The sequence below is a fragment of the Callospermophilus lateralis genome, unplaced genomic scaffold (assembly GCF_048772815.1).
Source record: "Callospermophilus lateralis isolate mCalLat2 unplaced genomic scaffold, mCalLat2.hap1 Scaffold_169, whole genome shotgun sequence".
NCBI classification, from domain to species: Eukaryota; Metazoa; Chordata; class Mammalia; order Rodentia; family Sciuridae; genus Callospermophilus; species Callospermophilus lateralis.
In genome coordinates, this window is record NW_027512767.1 from 634,565 (window position 1) to 650,202 (window position 15,638).

At 36.4% G+C, this 15,638-nt stretch overlaps 1 protein-coding gene and 1 pseudogene across 1 annotated transcript in view; one reads left to right on the top strand and one right to left on the bottom strand.

Moving 5' to 3' along the window:
* Window positions 1–11,089, bottom strand: part of LOC143387210 (A-kinase anchor protein 9-like) — a 54,316-nt gene extending 43,227 nt beyond the window's left edge. The window contains 2 exon segments of the mRNA XM_077108145.1: window positions 9,672–9,723; window positions 10,482–11,089. Coding sequence (XP_076964260.1) covers window positions 9,672–9,723; window positions 10,482–11,089 — 660 coding nt within the window.
* An 830-nt stretch (window positions 11,090–11,919) lies between these two features.
* Window positions 11,920–13,369, top strand: LOC143640302 (zinc finger and BTB domain-containing protein 14 pseudogene; annotated as a pseudogene).
* The last annotated feature ends 2,269 nt before the right edge of the window (window positions 13,370–15,638 follow it).

The window sequence follows — 15,638 nt, forward strand, 5'->3', positions numbered from 1 at the left end:
ATGAATCACTTCTACAAACATAATTAAAGATACTGTTCTAGGCCTATACTACTCATTATGTGAGTCATATTATTTTTTCAGAAAAATTAACCAGAAGGTAAACCCCATGAGGGCAAGGACTTTTTTCCTCCCTACTTCTATATATTAAAAGCCTAGAGCAATATTAAATAAATATATGTTGAATTTTTTATCTATTTTTTAAAAAGATGTTAGAGTCTGTAAACAAGTCTGGATGGGTGCCTGGCATTTTGCCAGAGGAAGTGGTTTGTGAAATAACGCCAGTGAGCCATTAAGTGTGGAGATTCCTGATTGGTTGACTGCCGTATCTAGTTTATGTTAATTAGATAAGCTGTGTGGAATGTATAAATACCGCTCCTGTCCTACAATAAACGGCTCCCATTCCTGCTGTATCAACGTACACAAGTTGTTTGTCATCCCCCAGCTAGTTTGCTGTAGCCAGACTGCGGCAAAAAGAAAGAGAGAGAGAGAGAAAGAGAGAGAGAGAGACAGAGAATTTTAATATTTATTTTTAGTTATCAGCAGACACAACATCTTTGTTTGTATGTGGTGTTGAGGATTGAACCCGGGCCGCGTGCATGCCAGGCGAGTGTGCTACCACTTGAGCCACATCCCCAGCCCCTATGTTGAATTTTTTAAAAGGATAATTTATCTTTTATTGAAAAGTCACCACACTAAGCAAGATCATATAAAAGGCATACCTAATTCTACTTTATTAAAATGTTCCATGGTTTCAAAATTAAAATGAATAATTTTCAAATTACTTGAATCACTCTTAAGAAGTGAAAGATAAAAGAATGAGACTAAGTGAATTTCTTTGTTCCTTAAAAAAAGGAAATATATGATTGGAATTACTGTAACTATTAAATAGACCAACTACAAAAATAGGTAATAAATAAATAAGAACATAAAAACAATCCTTCTCACTATAACCTCCCTCCTCCACCAAGAAAACCAAAACAGAACAAAAAGTTTCTCATAAAAAATAATATCCATAATAGCTTTCTGGTAAAACTACTGTTTTATAAAAATGTGAAAGGGATAAGATTGTATCATGTATTCAATTATTTATAGCTATTTAGTTTTATTTTAAATTTGAAAAATGGCAAGCTAGCAGATAAGCAAAAAAATCTGAATCAATTAGATAACCATCTGATACTGAAATCATGCACTTTAAATTACTGAGAAAACATTTATTCTAAAACATGCTGAAAATTCAGACTACAGCCATCTGTGTTTGTCATTTGGAAGCCAATTATAAAAGTGTTAACATGTGTAGTCACAGAAATAGTTGCAAGATGTACTGGAAAGATATTATGTTCACATATTTATCTTTCAAAAGTAGACCAGATCACAAGTAAAATGTCTTATCTTGACCAGAATATGAATAAACAACTGAATATAAATATATTGAGCTCCTTAAATTCAATATTTATAATTTTATAAATGATCATTCTCAATAAAACAATACATTTTCAAAATGTTACATATAAAAACATGCCAAGTTTTTATAATGTTCCTTCAAAAATAAATGACTAATTGAAGTCTGTTTAGGTTTTTGTGTGTACATTGACTATTTACTACATGCCAGGCACTGTGCTAGACATCAGTGAAACACATGGCCCCAAAAGTAGAACTTCACAGTATAATGCCAAACTCTATTATTAAATGGAGTGAGAAATAAGGATTACAGCAATTTCTTAAGCCTGGCAATCATTCATATATACATATATAGACAGCAAGAAGAGAGAGAAGAGGTGTATTGTGTTATAGGAAACTGTATTGTCCTGATTTTCTTTAAAAAGGACTTCCGAAAGAGATGTGTTGTAGTTTTATGCCTGGAAAGCATAAAAATTAGATTTATGTCCGGTTGTAAGTATATAGTTCAGTTATTTAACAAATACTTATTGACTGCCTATCATGAGCTATGACAGGGCATGTAGTGATAAATAACACATATGAACTCTCATGAATTGCAATCTAGTAAGAAAGATAATATTAAACAAAAAAGAAATATGTACATTCAAGTTATAAAAAGTGCTTTGAAGAGAAAGTATATGCATTAAAGACAGCATACAATGGAAATTCAATTTGTGGGACTGTGGGGAGAGGTCAGAAAATATCTTACTGAGACAAAAATGTAGAAGCTGATATATAAAAATCAATTTGTTAGGGGCTGGGGTTGTGGTTCAGCGGTAGAGCGCTCGCCTAGCACATGCGAGGCCCTCAGCACCCATAAAAGTAAATAAACAAAATAAATGTATTGTGTAGAAATAAAAAAATATTTTAAAAAATCATTGTTACCTGATCAATATTATAATCAGTGGCAAAACAAAACAGAACTAGAGTATCTGACTCCAAATCCAACCTTTCATTATACTAATTTGCTTTCTATGTATTTTTACGTCCTTTTTCATTGTATTTCACAATCCTAGAACATTAATTTTAAAGCATGAACAAATGAAATTGCCAAACTGACAAGTGTTTTTTGATGAGAGGAAAAACAAACGTGAAAATGCACATACCTCAAAGAGAATGTTACAAAAATATGTAATCTGGTAATCTCTATAGTATTTAAAAATAACTATAAAAAGTGATTTTTATGTTTTTCCTGTAGAAAATGGAAGAAATCCCAAATAATTCTAATTATGGTGATTATTTGTTCTTTGCAGGGCTGTCATTAAGCCTTTTTAATATTTCTTTATGGATGATAAACAAGAAGCTATATAAACTATCACAGAAAAACTTTGGTGGCCTAACCATGGAAACAAAAAGATTATAACGAATAACCTAAAAACCAGCTGAAGAAGGGCAAATGAGAGCAAAGATAAAAGCAACATATTAGGATGCTCTGAATCATATTTTCCAAAATAACAAAAAGGTACAAACCAGGCCTAGGAGAATGCCTGTAGTCCCAGCTATTTGAGAGGATGAGGCAGAAGGACCTCTTGAATGTAAGAGTTTGTGGTCAGCCTCAGAATTAGCAAGACACACCCCCCGTTCAAAAAAACAAAACAAAACAAAAACCTGTAAGAAAAAAATAGTGCTAAATAAAACTAAGGAAATCAAGAATGGAAAAGACCATAAGACTTTAAATCATTGAGCAACCAAACCTATTTATAGCCTATAATCTCATTCAATTCGATCACCTTCATGTTTAAAAAGAAAACAGATTCTTTAGCTTAAGGAATCATCTTAATTTTGTGTACTTCATGGCCTGGGTATACAGACAACCCAAATATTTCTTGAATTTCAAAACAATATGGACTACATATAATATAGTGCTGAGCTGTCATATAGTACTAGCTATGTGACAGTGGACAAGCCACTTTACATCAGGAGAATTCAGTTTCTTCAACTGTATAATGAAGAGATGCATTAGAAGAATCATTTAAAATTTCCTCCAGGTCTTGAGGTTTTTTGAGAAAATTTTTCAATTATTTCCTTTCCTTTCTCCTTTCTTTACCTGCAATTCTAAGGAAACCAGCATTTTACTTATGAAAATTTGTAAACTGTTGCTTGAAAATACAAGTCAACAAAAAGTATATAGCTATTACTAAATAATTCCAACTGAAAAATGGTATAGGATACAGAGAAAGTGGAATGATTCAGTGTTCAGAACGAATAACATCTAAGTACATAAAATTACCAAAACATTATTTTATTCTCATGTTATTAAGTATCATTCAGAACAAATTACTAGAAAGTTCCATAAAGGAGGGGATTTTTAATAAAAATCAATCATTATACACTCCAGGTCTAGAACAGTGACTGCATATAAGCTCTGAATAATTGCTAAATTTTTAAAAACTAATTTTTTGTGAAAGAGGCACCTCTAGGCATTAATTATAGGCATTATTTCTCAGAACTTCAGAACTCCTACATAGTTTCTTTAACCAAAAACAAACAAACAAAAAAAAACCCTAAGATGATATATTCAGGTCCATGGCTACACATGGGTATAATTACTTAATGCAATGTAATGTTATGCAGATGTCAAAAAATATTTTCAAAAAATTCTAATGTGGGAAAATGTTCTCAGTATAAAGCTGGGTAAAATAAGAGCACAAAACTGCATAAAATGAATCAAGTGGAGTTTTTAAATATATATGTACATATTAACAAACTATTAAAAATTAAAACAAATTATTAAAAATAATTACTTGTAGATTATGAGACTACAGGTAATTTTTTTCTTCTTTGAAAGATCTTTACTGCCTTCTACCCCTACATATCTTTAAGGAATATTCACTGATAATATTATCATGGCTCCATATGTTACTATAACTATTTTTTATGGTGCCTATGTTTTCCATTTACATCTGTTTATTTTATACATATAGATGCATGTAAGTATATATGCATGCACAGAGAGATCTCTGTATCTAATATGCACATATAAACATATACAACAAAAAACTTAGGTCATGAAACAATCTTTTTTGTTTCTTCCATGAATCAATACAATGATATTAGCACTAGAATACCAAGACAGAGTGAGGAACAAAGTGATAAATGCTAAAGCAGTGGCTACAGTTTCATATTGGAGTCTCATTTCATTTTACTATCACATTGGTTCCTATGTTTATGATGAAAACCAAGAGTGTTTTCTTTTTAGCCTGAAGTCAACTGAATCCTGTACTCCTGGCTCTAGAGCAATCCAAATCAATGTGAGAGTTTCATTTCAGATGCTTGATAGAAAATGTCTAGCAAGAATATCATTTACAATTGCTGCTTGGGATAGTGTACTCAGTCTTTGTATGCTTATGTCTCAGGCTGTCTTCTCCTGCCACTGCCATTCCACCAACAATAATAAGTATTTTCTTAAAGAATAATAAAACTATATACCTACTAAAAATCACATCCAAATGAATAATAAAATAACCTGCATGACAGTGAAATGAAGCAGAGGTAGGTGGTATCAGATACCACCTACTGTCACTGTCATGCAGGTTATTTTATTATTTATTAATTTTTAAGTCTAGGTTATAAGTGATTCCTTCTGGTAAGCATATAGTTTTGGCAGGAAATATCAACTCAAAAATACAAGAACTGGGCTGGGGTTGGCTCAGTGGTAGAGCACTTGCCTTGCACGTGTGAGGCACTGGGTTTAATCCTCAGCACCACAGGAAATAAATAAAGATATTATGTTCATCTACAACTAAAAAAAATAGAAAAAAAATAAAGGAACTGCTACCTCTGTTCAGTTCAGTGATCCATGTTAATGGTCAATGGGTATCCAGTGTTCATCAATAGTTCCCAGGGATGTCTGTTTGATGATTTATATAATGAAACCATGTAGATAATATTAACAAATACAAGTTTTGCTTTTTTTCTTTTTTTTATTTTTTAGTTGTAGATAAACACAATTCCCATTTTATTAAGTTATTTTTATAAACCCAGTGCCTCATACCTGCTAGCCAATTGCTGTACTAATGAGCTACAACCCCAGCCTCACCAGGTTGCTTTTGATTTCACTCCCTCTTTCTACCTCATTTTCAAAGACACTCTCTAGTACTCAAGGACTAAGGGAACACAGGATTCATGATTTCTATCCAACTCTAAACCCTTGGCACTTGCAGACAAAACCTAACACAGTAGAAGTATTTGTAACAGTAACAAAACTGGAAATGACCTAAATGCTCACTGATGAGAATGGACACTGAGATAAATTTCTATAAGGGAATACTATCGCAGGAGTGAAAATGCTCTAATGATATTGAACAAAAGGAAAATCACTGAAGACTTCACATAATGACACCACTAAGTTCAAAAACAGAAAACTAAGTATAGTTTATGTACACATATGTGGCATAAAAAGCAAGGTGATGATAAATTCAGAACTATAGTTAGCTCAGGTGCTAGGGGTGGAATTAGATAAAGATTTTAATGCATTGATACATGAATGTTTTTAATCTAAGTGATAGGTGTAGAGGTCTTTTTTTCACTTGTTTTAATAATATATATATATATATATATATATATATATATATATATATATATATATTTACCATGCATTCTTCTGTAGGTGAAATACTGAAGTACTTTTAAAGTATGTAGAACTTCCTTCTGAGGGAACTGGCCAGTACTTACAAGTTCTACCATCCATGACATCTGTTTTCACCCTCTTTTGATAAGAGGAGTGAATCAATTAGATTCTTCTCTTGAAAGTAGGGAACAAGGAAGTAGCAGAGCTGTCCAGAAAGGTTATAGAGAAGAGATATCTTGTATGAAAGATTCTAAAATTAGTGCATAATTTGATCCTCATGTAATTACAGCCACACCACTAAAATGACCTCTAAATTACAGTACACATGATCATCCTACAAGATAAATTGCAGCCCAAGACACTTTTCTCTATATCCAATACAGCCAGTTTTCCTTCTGGCATTAAATAATCCTTACAGAAGCACACCAAGTAAAGTACCTGGCTTATAAGAAATCATAATATATAATCACTCAAGTATTGCAAAATCATGCAAAGTGGCTCTATCAATGGGTTTAAAACTTTTCTGCTCTTTGAAAATCTTTTTAAAATAGTGAGACTTTCTGATTTTGGCATGGGGTGTGTTCTAAACAGTAAAAAGAACTTTTAAAAAGCTTACCAGGAGCTTCAAGTGTACAGCAAAATTTGGGAACCACCGGATAGTGGTTTATTTTATGAGATTTGCTTCCACTGTTTATATATTGGGTTTTTTTTTTGCCTTTTAAAAAAATTTTTAAAAATGTATTTAATGGGAAACCATTCCACTATATAGCATAGGTTTGAAAATTCACCCTATAATTTTTGTTCATACACAAACTGATGTGTAAATAAAGGAAGTTAATATACAAAAATATGGAAATGAGATAAGAAATGGTGGCAAGAATGGCATCAATTTCCCATGGCTTTTCAGATTCTCTGAGGCCCTACTACACTTCTCTGTCCTTCCTCTGAAATCTCTGCATTTTTACAACAACCCTCTCTTACCTCATCTTAACTAATCTTAGTTTTTGTTTTGAAACAAAGAAGTCCTACCAGAATTAGACTGTTTATATTCAGCAATCTTAATCAAATCAATACTTCATTTAAAAGAAATAATAGTTTTATTGCTTCATTTGTACAACAGTAACACATACCTACCACCTGGTGGCAGCATACCTACCTAAAAATAATAAATTATTTGGAAAGAACCCTTTCAGAGGTTAAGATATATCACACTTAAAAAAAAAAGTTTTCTGCTATATTTAGGTTAAAATTCATACTACTTTTAAGTGATACATACAGCCCCTCATTATCTGATCCCAGCATATTTCTCTACTCTAGTTTTCTGCTATATAGCTTTAATCTTCTAAATTCCAACATGACAATGATTTTAAGAATGGCTAATAATTCTTTAAGACTTTTTACAGCCTGACAAAATTCTAAAGTATTTTATACTAAAAGGCTAAATCTTCACATCAACCCCAGTACCAACATTTACAGATGAGTTACTGAGTTACAGAGAGGTTAAGTATAACTTTATAAAGACATATAGCCACTAAATGACAAAGTCACACTTGATCCCAAACAATCTGGGTTAGCCACTATAGGTTATACTTTTCTCCACAAAATTTTTGAAAAATTCCACTCAGATGTGTCTCATAAGGAACTTCTAATACAAAATATCCCAAACTGATTTCCCAATCTTGCCTGAAGTCAACAACTGAAACTGTTCTTCTTTTTCTCTTAGTGATAACACCAACCTTCTATCCATGTTCTCTCCTTTACCAACCAATCACGTTCTGATTTTATCCTCTCTATATTTCTTGATTATCCCCACACTTTCACTCCTATTTCACTGTCTCAATTGTAGTTCAACAGCCTCTAAATAGTTTTACCGTCAAGTCTATCCTCGATACAGCTGCAAAATGGATCAATCTGAAACTCAATCTTTTTAAGTATCAGTTAAAAATAATTTTTAAATGCAAAAATTTAAATGAATGAATGTATATGTAACCATATTACTCATTGTCCTAAAACCCATCAACATATCCCACAACCTTCAGGATAAAAATCTCCTTAACATGAAATTCAAGACCCTCAGGATAGAGCCCAGACCTACCTTCTTCAGCTTCATCTCTTGCCCTATCTTGCTTATACCTTTATACTCCAATAATACCAAGCTCTTGTACAACTTCCCCCAAGGAAGTCAAACTGTTCCACACCTCAGTGCTTTACTCTTCCTGTCTCATTTTCCTGAAATTTCTACCCACACCTCTCTACTTTTTCACCAAGTTTTTCTCAAAACTTCAAGGCTTCATTCAGAGTTTATCCAAGCAAGAAGCCTTCTCTAACTGCCAAATGGAATCAGATATTCCTCCCTTGTGTTTTTTATAGAGCCAGAATAATATTACACTCCTAAATTTATAAATATCTGTTTTTGTTTCTGCCTACTACTAACTAAATGAAGCTTGTATTTAGCAGATTCCATGTCTTTCACATTCTACAGTCTAGCACAAGATATAACAAGCAATAAGTGCACAAATGTATTTATCAAATGAGTAAATAAGTGATTATCTGCACTTCACTTACTGTATTGTGGTTGACTTTCTACTCTATTAGAATGTGAAAATATTAGGCGCAGGCCTGTGGGTTTTTTTATCTCTGAATCTACACCGACTTGCATGGAGGTCAAATAAACATTAAATAGATTAATAAGACTGAAAATACCTGAGTAACAAAATGAAAGGAACATTTTAAGATCAAGACAGTGACAATGTACAGAATGTACTGTAGGGGTTGGGGTTGTGGCTCAATGGTGGAGCACTTGTCTAGCAAGATGTCCGGCTCTGGTTTCAATCCTCAGCACCATATAAAAATAAATAAATAAAATAAAGGTACTGTGTCCATTTACAACTAAAAAAATTTTAAATTATACTATACTGTATACATGAGAATTTTAAAATGATCATTTATTAAAAGGTCTTGAAAAAGGAAATTTAGAGAAATCTAGAGAGAAAGAAACAGAAGACCAATTACCAAGAAAAAGATTAAAAAGTTGTATGTCGTAAAACTATTATCAAATGTTAACACTTAAGTCTTATGAATAAATGAGATACTTGGAGAACCAAGTCTCTGAATAAATTTTGGGAAATGATCATTTTAGGTGGTTTCTGATACCAGCAATAAGAGACTTCTAATTAAGAAAATTCTGGATTACTCTTATTAAATTCCAACCTAGCTGGTAACACTACACTCATTAAGAACTTATTCTGTCATTCTGCTCATTCATTCAAGAAGCAAATGTCAGGGACTGCCCTGTGCATGAGCTAAGCCCCTCCAAAAGCCTTGAGTAAAGGGGATATTGGACTGGCAACATATGCCACACCATGTGTTATACCAAGCAAGTGGCCTTTACCCCCACTCATCAAGGAAGAGCCTCAGCTCTGGGCTTGAGCAGTACCCAACAGGATTGGGCAACCCCTGCTGAAACACTATCCCCTGCCTTATTGGGGTGGAACATTCTATCAAATGTCTTTTCCCTAATAAACAGATGGGTTCCAAGTGCACTCGCTCTCTTGCCCTCTTGCCTTCCAGCGTGGAAGAGGACCCTTGAGGTGGCAGAGCAGGCCCATTCTCCACCTGAGAAACTGGTGTCCATGGGTTGCATGATTCTTAGCTGTTTCCTTACTTTAACGTTGCAGCCAGCTCTTTTGACCAGCTCATCTTGCCAGCATGCACAGCTGGAGAGAAGCAAACACTTATTGAATACCTGCTATTTGAAAAGCACTATGCTAGGTTGCATTTAATTGATATTGAGAGTTTTCCTTATAAAATATTCTAGAAAATGAGTCAGTAGCATTTTAAATATTTTAACAAAATGTTGTGTGTGGGGGGGTAAGATCCAAAATCCAACCTTTCACTGTACTTATTACCCAGGAGCATCTGTCTCTCCTACTTTGGAAAGCAGAGACTGTTGCCATTTCTCTATTTCCACCTCTTGATCTAAGTTTGCTGATTATGTGTCTGTTCAAAGTTAACTATGTTTAGTAGAACTGCTTTATAAATTTTGTTTGGTGTTGGGGACTAAACCTAGGAACTTGTGCTCTACCATTGAGCTATATCCTAGCCCAAGAATAACTATATTTATAATAGTTTTTCAATCCCATTCGAAAAGCACATGTTTATACAAATGAAATAATGTACATACTTTGTTTAGTTTTGTTCTTGCAGTAGTGGAGATAAAGAACAGTAGTGCTCTACCTTTGAGCTATAATGTAAGCTCCCCCCTTTTTTTTCCCCTCAGACAGGATCTTGCCTCAGCCTCCTGAGTAGCTGGGATTACAGGTGTATACCACTGCAACATCTAAACTATTTCTGATAATGTTGTTTTCACTCTATTTACCATGTCCCTCTCAGCCTGGCACCTGCCAGGCAACGCGGAGTTCGAGGCGCCTGCGCTCTGTGACGTGTCTTGACTCCCGCCTCACTCTGTGTTTACGTGGAGACGAAGATGGCGGTGGCGACCGCTGTACTCGTGTGGACGAGGAGGATTCGCCAGTGATTGCAGCGTCTGACTGGTTTTGTTCGGGTGGGGAGGCAGCTCCCAGCTGGGCCCTGTGGCCTGGGTCGCGGAGCTAGCCGTCCCACCTCGGTCTGAACCGATTTTTCCTTTCTACCCCCGACCCCCTCCGTGTTCTTTCCCTGCCTACCCCGCAGAAGCCATGGAGGACGAAGAAAGAAGGAGAAAGATAGAAGCTGGTAAAGCGAAGGTAGGAGAGCCAGGGACCGCAGGGCCAGAGGTGGGAGGCGGTGGCTGGGAAAGGGTGGGAGGAGGCCTGGGGAACGAGTTTGCGGCAGCCGAGTGCGCTGTCGGAGGGAGGTACTGCAGGGTCTGGGTTTCCTCCCCTCCCTCCTGTCCCTTTTCCTAGGACGTGTAAAGCCCGGGAGGCGCGCGGCCAGCTTCCCGAGCTCTGAGGGCGCACCCGGGAGTGCGTGAGCGGGGGTCTCAGCCCCCTCCTCTGCAGGCGGCTGGGGGCGGCGCGGTGGGGCCCGGGGCTCCGAGGGGCGGCACCGGGCGGGCTGCACTTGGCGCCAGGCTAGGGCCATCCCCACCCCCACAGCGGCTCTGTGCGCTCACGATTTGGGGAGCAGTTGCATAGGGGAAGCTTTATTGTGGAGGTGTAGTTGGGGGCTACATCTTTTCTTGCACTTATCCACATAAATACTGGCAATGGCTGTCTTCCGGTTTGACTCATCTGAACTTAGCAATTGGAACATCTCTATAGAAAAAAATGAGCCAGTGAACACATGGTCTCTCCTTTCAGGTCCTCAAGAGATCTTGAGGAGGGGGACAGCCAAATACACACTAGCCACAAAAGGAAAACACATGCGCACACACAGGACACACATGGACACTGTATGACCGGTGCACTTTTATTTTCTAAGCCCCAGAAGTTACATCAGTAGGAAGTGACAGGGTAGGAAACTTCTCCCTGGACTGCCCTCTCTCTGGGGGGGTGACTGTAGTCCCTGGGGACCCTAAAGAACAGGGAGCAAAATGGTCAAGTAAGAAGCATCCTTAGAAATAATTTTGCCCAGCCTTCACACTGCAGATGAGAAACCCCCCTAGTATTCTAGTTGGCTTAGTGTTTTCTATAGAGGGAATTTTTGTCTTTAGGTTAGAGGTTTGCATCAGTTTTTTTTTTTGTTTTTTGTTTTGTTTTGTTTTGTTTTTGTGGGACTGTATTACAGCTCAAGTCCTTTGCTCCTACTATACCAGTTTATTTGGTCATGGTTTAGTAGAGAAAGTGTTTTGGTTTTTAAGATTAGAGTGCAGGAAAAAGTTCTTCGGCTAAGAGTTAAAAAGCTAAATTTCTTTGAGACTGTGGGGATAGAGATAAAATACCAGAATTTCACAAGTTCAATCTTAAAGACAAGTGTGCTCGATATCACACAGGTCTGGTGTGACCCTGATCAGAGTTATTCTGATCTGAAGATTTTGGCGTTTAAGGCATTAAGATAATTGCCTGAGTTGTTCATGGAGTTTTTCATCAGTATGTCTGAAACCATTAAATACAATGACGATGATCATAAAACTCTGTTTCTGAAAACACTAAATGAACAACGCCTGGAAGGAGAATTTTGTGATATTGCTATTGTGGTTGAAGATGTGAAATTCAGAGCACACAGATGTGTTCTTGCCGCCTGCAGCACCTACTTTAAAAAGCTTTTCAAGAAGCTTGAGGTAGATAGCTCTTCAGTAATAGAGATAGATTTTCTTTGTTCTGATATATTTGAAGAGGTCCTGAACTACATGTACACAGCAAAGATCTCCATGAAAAAGGAAGATGTTAACCTAATGATGTCATCCGGTCAGATTCTTGGTATAAGATTTTTGGATAAACTCTGTTCTCAGAAGCAAGATGTATCTAGTCCTGATGAAAATAATGGCCAATCAAAGAGTAAATATTGCCTCAAAATAAATCGCCCCATTGGAGATACTGCTGATGCTCAGGATGATGATGTGGAAGAAATAGGGGATCAGGATGACAGTCCTTCAGACGACACAGTAGAAGACACCCCCCCCCAAGTCAAGAGGACGGCAAGTCACCTATGACTACACTCAGGGTTCAGGAAGCAATTTTGAAAGAGTTGGGGAGCAAGGAAGTTCGAAAAGTAAATTGCTATGGTCAGGAAGTAGAATCCATGGAGACCCCAGAGTCCAAAGATTTGGGGTCCCAGACCCCTCAAGCCTTAACATTTAATGATGGAATGAGTGAGGTAAAAGATGAAGAGACACCAGGCTGGACTGCTACCAGTGACATGAAGTTTGAGTACTTACTTTATGGTCACCATCGGGAGCAGATTGCCTGTCAAGCATGTGGTAAGACATTTTCTGATGAAGGCAGATTGAGGAAGCATGAGAAACTTCACACCGCAGACTGGCCATTTGTATGTGAAATGTGTACAAAAGGGTTCACCACCCAGGCCCACCTGAAGGAACACCTAAAAATCCACACAGGGTATAAGCCTTACAGTTGTGAGGTGTGTGGAAAATCATTCATTTGTGCCCCAGACTTAAAGAAGCATGAGAGAGTTCACAGTAATGAAAGACCATTCGCATGTCACATGTGTGACAAAGCCTTCAAACACAAGTCTCACCTTAAGGACCATGAAAGGAGGCACAGAGGTGAAAAGCCCTTTGTGTGTGGCTCCTGCACCAAGGCCTTTGCCAAAGCTTCGGATCTGAAGAGACATGAGAACAATATGCACAGCGAGAGAAAGCAGGTTACCCCCAGTGCCATCCAGAGCGAGACTGAACAGTTGCAGGCTGCGGCCATGGCTGCAGAAGCCGAGCAGCAGTTGGAGACAATAGCCTGTAGCTAGAGGTGGCAGGACCCGAGTGCTACGCCTGGGAAGCCGAGACTGGGACTACATGGATCGTGATCAGCGAACACCAGTTATTATGTTTTCATGGAAATGAATGGAGCAGTGTACTTGCTAGACATAAGGCAGTGTATTGGTTAGGTATTTTTAAAACTTTGTCAAGGAAATTACATTCCTAAGTTCTGACCAAACCATTTCAGTGTCCTCTCTAGTGTCTATTGTTGCCAATAAGCTCCCCTCCCCTTCTTTTTTATGATTTTAATTTGAGAACTCCTGTGTCCATTTTAGAGGTGAGAGACTTCTGTTCTATTTTTAATCCTCTACACTCGCGTTGTGAGTGCACTGCACAGAGTAATAATCGAGTAAATTGATTTCTTAATTGTCATAGTCACATGTGACTTATGGTCAAAACAGCAGTTTGAATAACTTAATAAACGTTCTTCATACAGACCCAGAAAATGCTGGTGGGTGATTGACCAAGAACACTGCGCAAGTGTGAAACCAAGTTCTGGAAATGCAGAATGGTATTAGATTTATATTTGGTTTGTTCACTTTTTCTGTCACTGTTTTACCTTGTTTTTGTGCACAGGTAATAATTGCTTTGCTGAAGTGTTTCTTCATCCATTTCCATTGCCCCATGTCTACCCCCAAAGCTGTAGTCGTACGTACTACATCATCCTGTGAATGCACAGGATGCTGGTGCTTAGGGCTGTCTTCACAGGTTCCTCTTTTGGGGGCATTGTCCTTCTGCAACAAAAGGAGTTTGTGGAGTAGACCAGTGGTGAGAGGAGTAAAAGCTCTCAGAGACAAGGTTTTCATATGTGCAACAATTCCAAGACTTATTAGATGAAAATAATTCTTAATTGATTTTGAAATTGGATTTATATTTAGGTTCAAAATTAGGACAAGAAACATTTGTGTGGCTTAATGGAATGTCATCCAGCTTTTAGGCTCTCTGTGGCACATGATTTATTCATAAAAGAGATGCAATATGCTTGCTTAAATTAATAAATTTAAAAATCTTCTAAGTGTAAATAGTAGTGTTGGTCTTATGTATTTCAAGTAAAAGCAGATGGCTGCACCTTTTTTGCACATTGGATTAAAGTAACTTCCATGAGCAACAAACATCAGACTGTTTTTAACCAATATTAAAGATTGTGAGACCAAATGTTTGTTATTGAAGTATATTTCATCACTGGTTACAGTTTAAATAGGAATTGATTGCCTTTTATTAGCTGTAAATCAGAATTATAAATTCTGTTTCAGATTTGGTGTACTAAATGTTCTTTTAACCATTTCGTTAGGAATATATTGAAATGCCAACAATAGTTTGAATTATGTTCTGTAAGAAAGTATTAGTCAATTATTTTAGAATATGTACAATTGTAGAAAATGACAACTGTTAAAATTCATGTTTGGTTGCTAGAATTTTTTTTAAGTACATTAAAGTAATTTCATTTAATAGCTTGTTACATTAACACCTGTAATGACTATTGTGGGAGAAACTTTATTTTTTAAATTGGTGTATATGTTCTGCCCGAGATTGTAGGATGAAGATGCTACTTTAAAAGAAATTATTTATTGGTAAAAATGTTTAATTTAGTTTAAAATTAATTTAATTTTTTTCTTGAAAGTTGTTTATTCTGTACTAAAAGTAGTCCTGTCACTGTGTTTATATGCTGTTAGTAGAAGGGGAACTGACTGCTGTTCCAAGGCTGTTTTAACCAAAGCAAAGGAAAAATAATTTAACATCTTGTTGATAGCTACTTCAACAAACCATATTTTGGGCCTTCATTTTTGTATATAAAAGAAAGTATACTTCTATCATTCCTGTTTTCATTTTTTTCATAGCAATCTTTCACACACCCAGGTTTCTTCCAAAATATGCTTTCTATACTCTTAATCATGGTTTTATAGAATTGCAAGTTTAACATGGGAATGACACCCATTAAAACCACAGAATCATGGCAGTACCCCCCAAAAGAGAAAGTTTAATTTTCAGATCTTTATTTGTATTGTGCAGGTATTTGTCATTTGGCCTATTTTGCATGAGAAATATATTTCTGTTACAATTTCTACCACTGGTATTGGGTTCCTATATGTATTTGGGTGCATGTTATCTTTGTGTTCTTTTAGTGGCAGCAGAGTCATAAACTGACAGCTGTTCTGCTTGCTGAGACCTGGTTAGTAACTGCCTTTCTTCACATCCATCTGGCTGTAATAATCTCCTGGATAGTGAAACCATCATGTTAGATTCTTCAAGGGTATC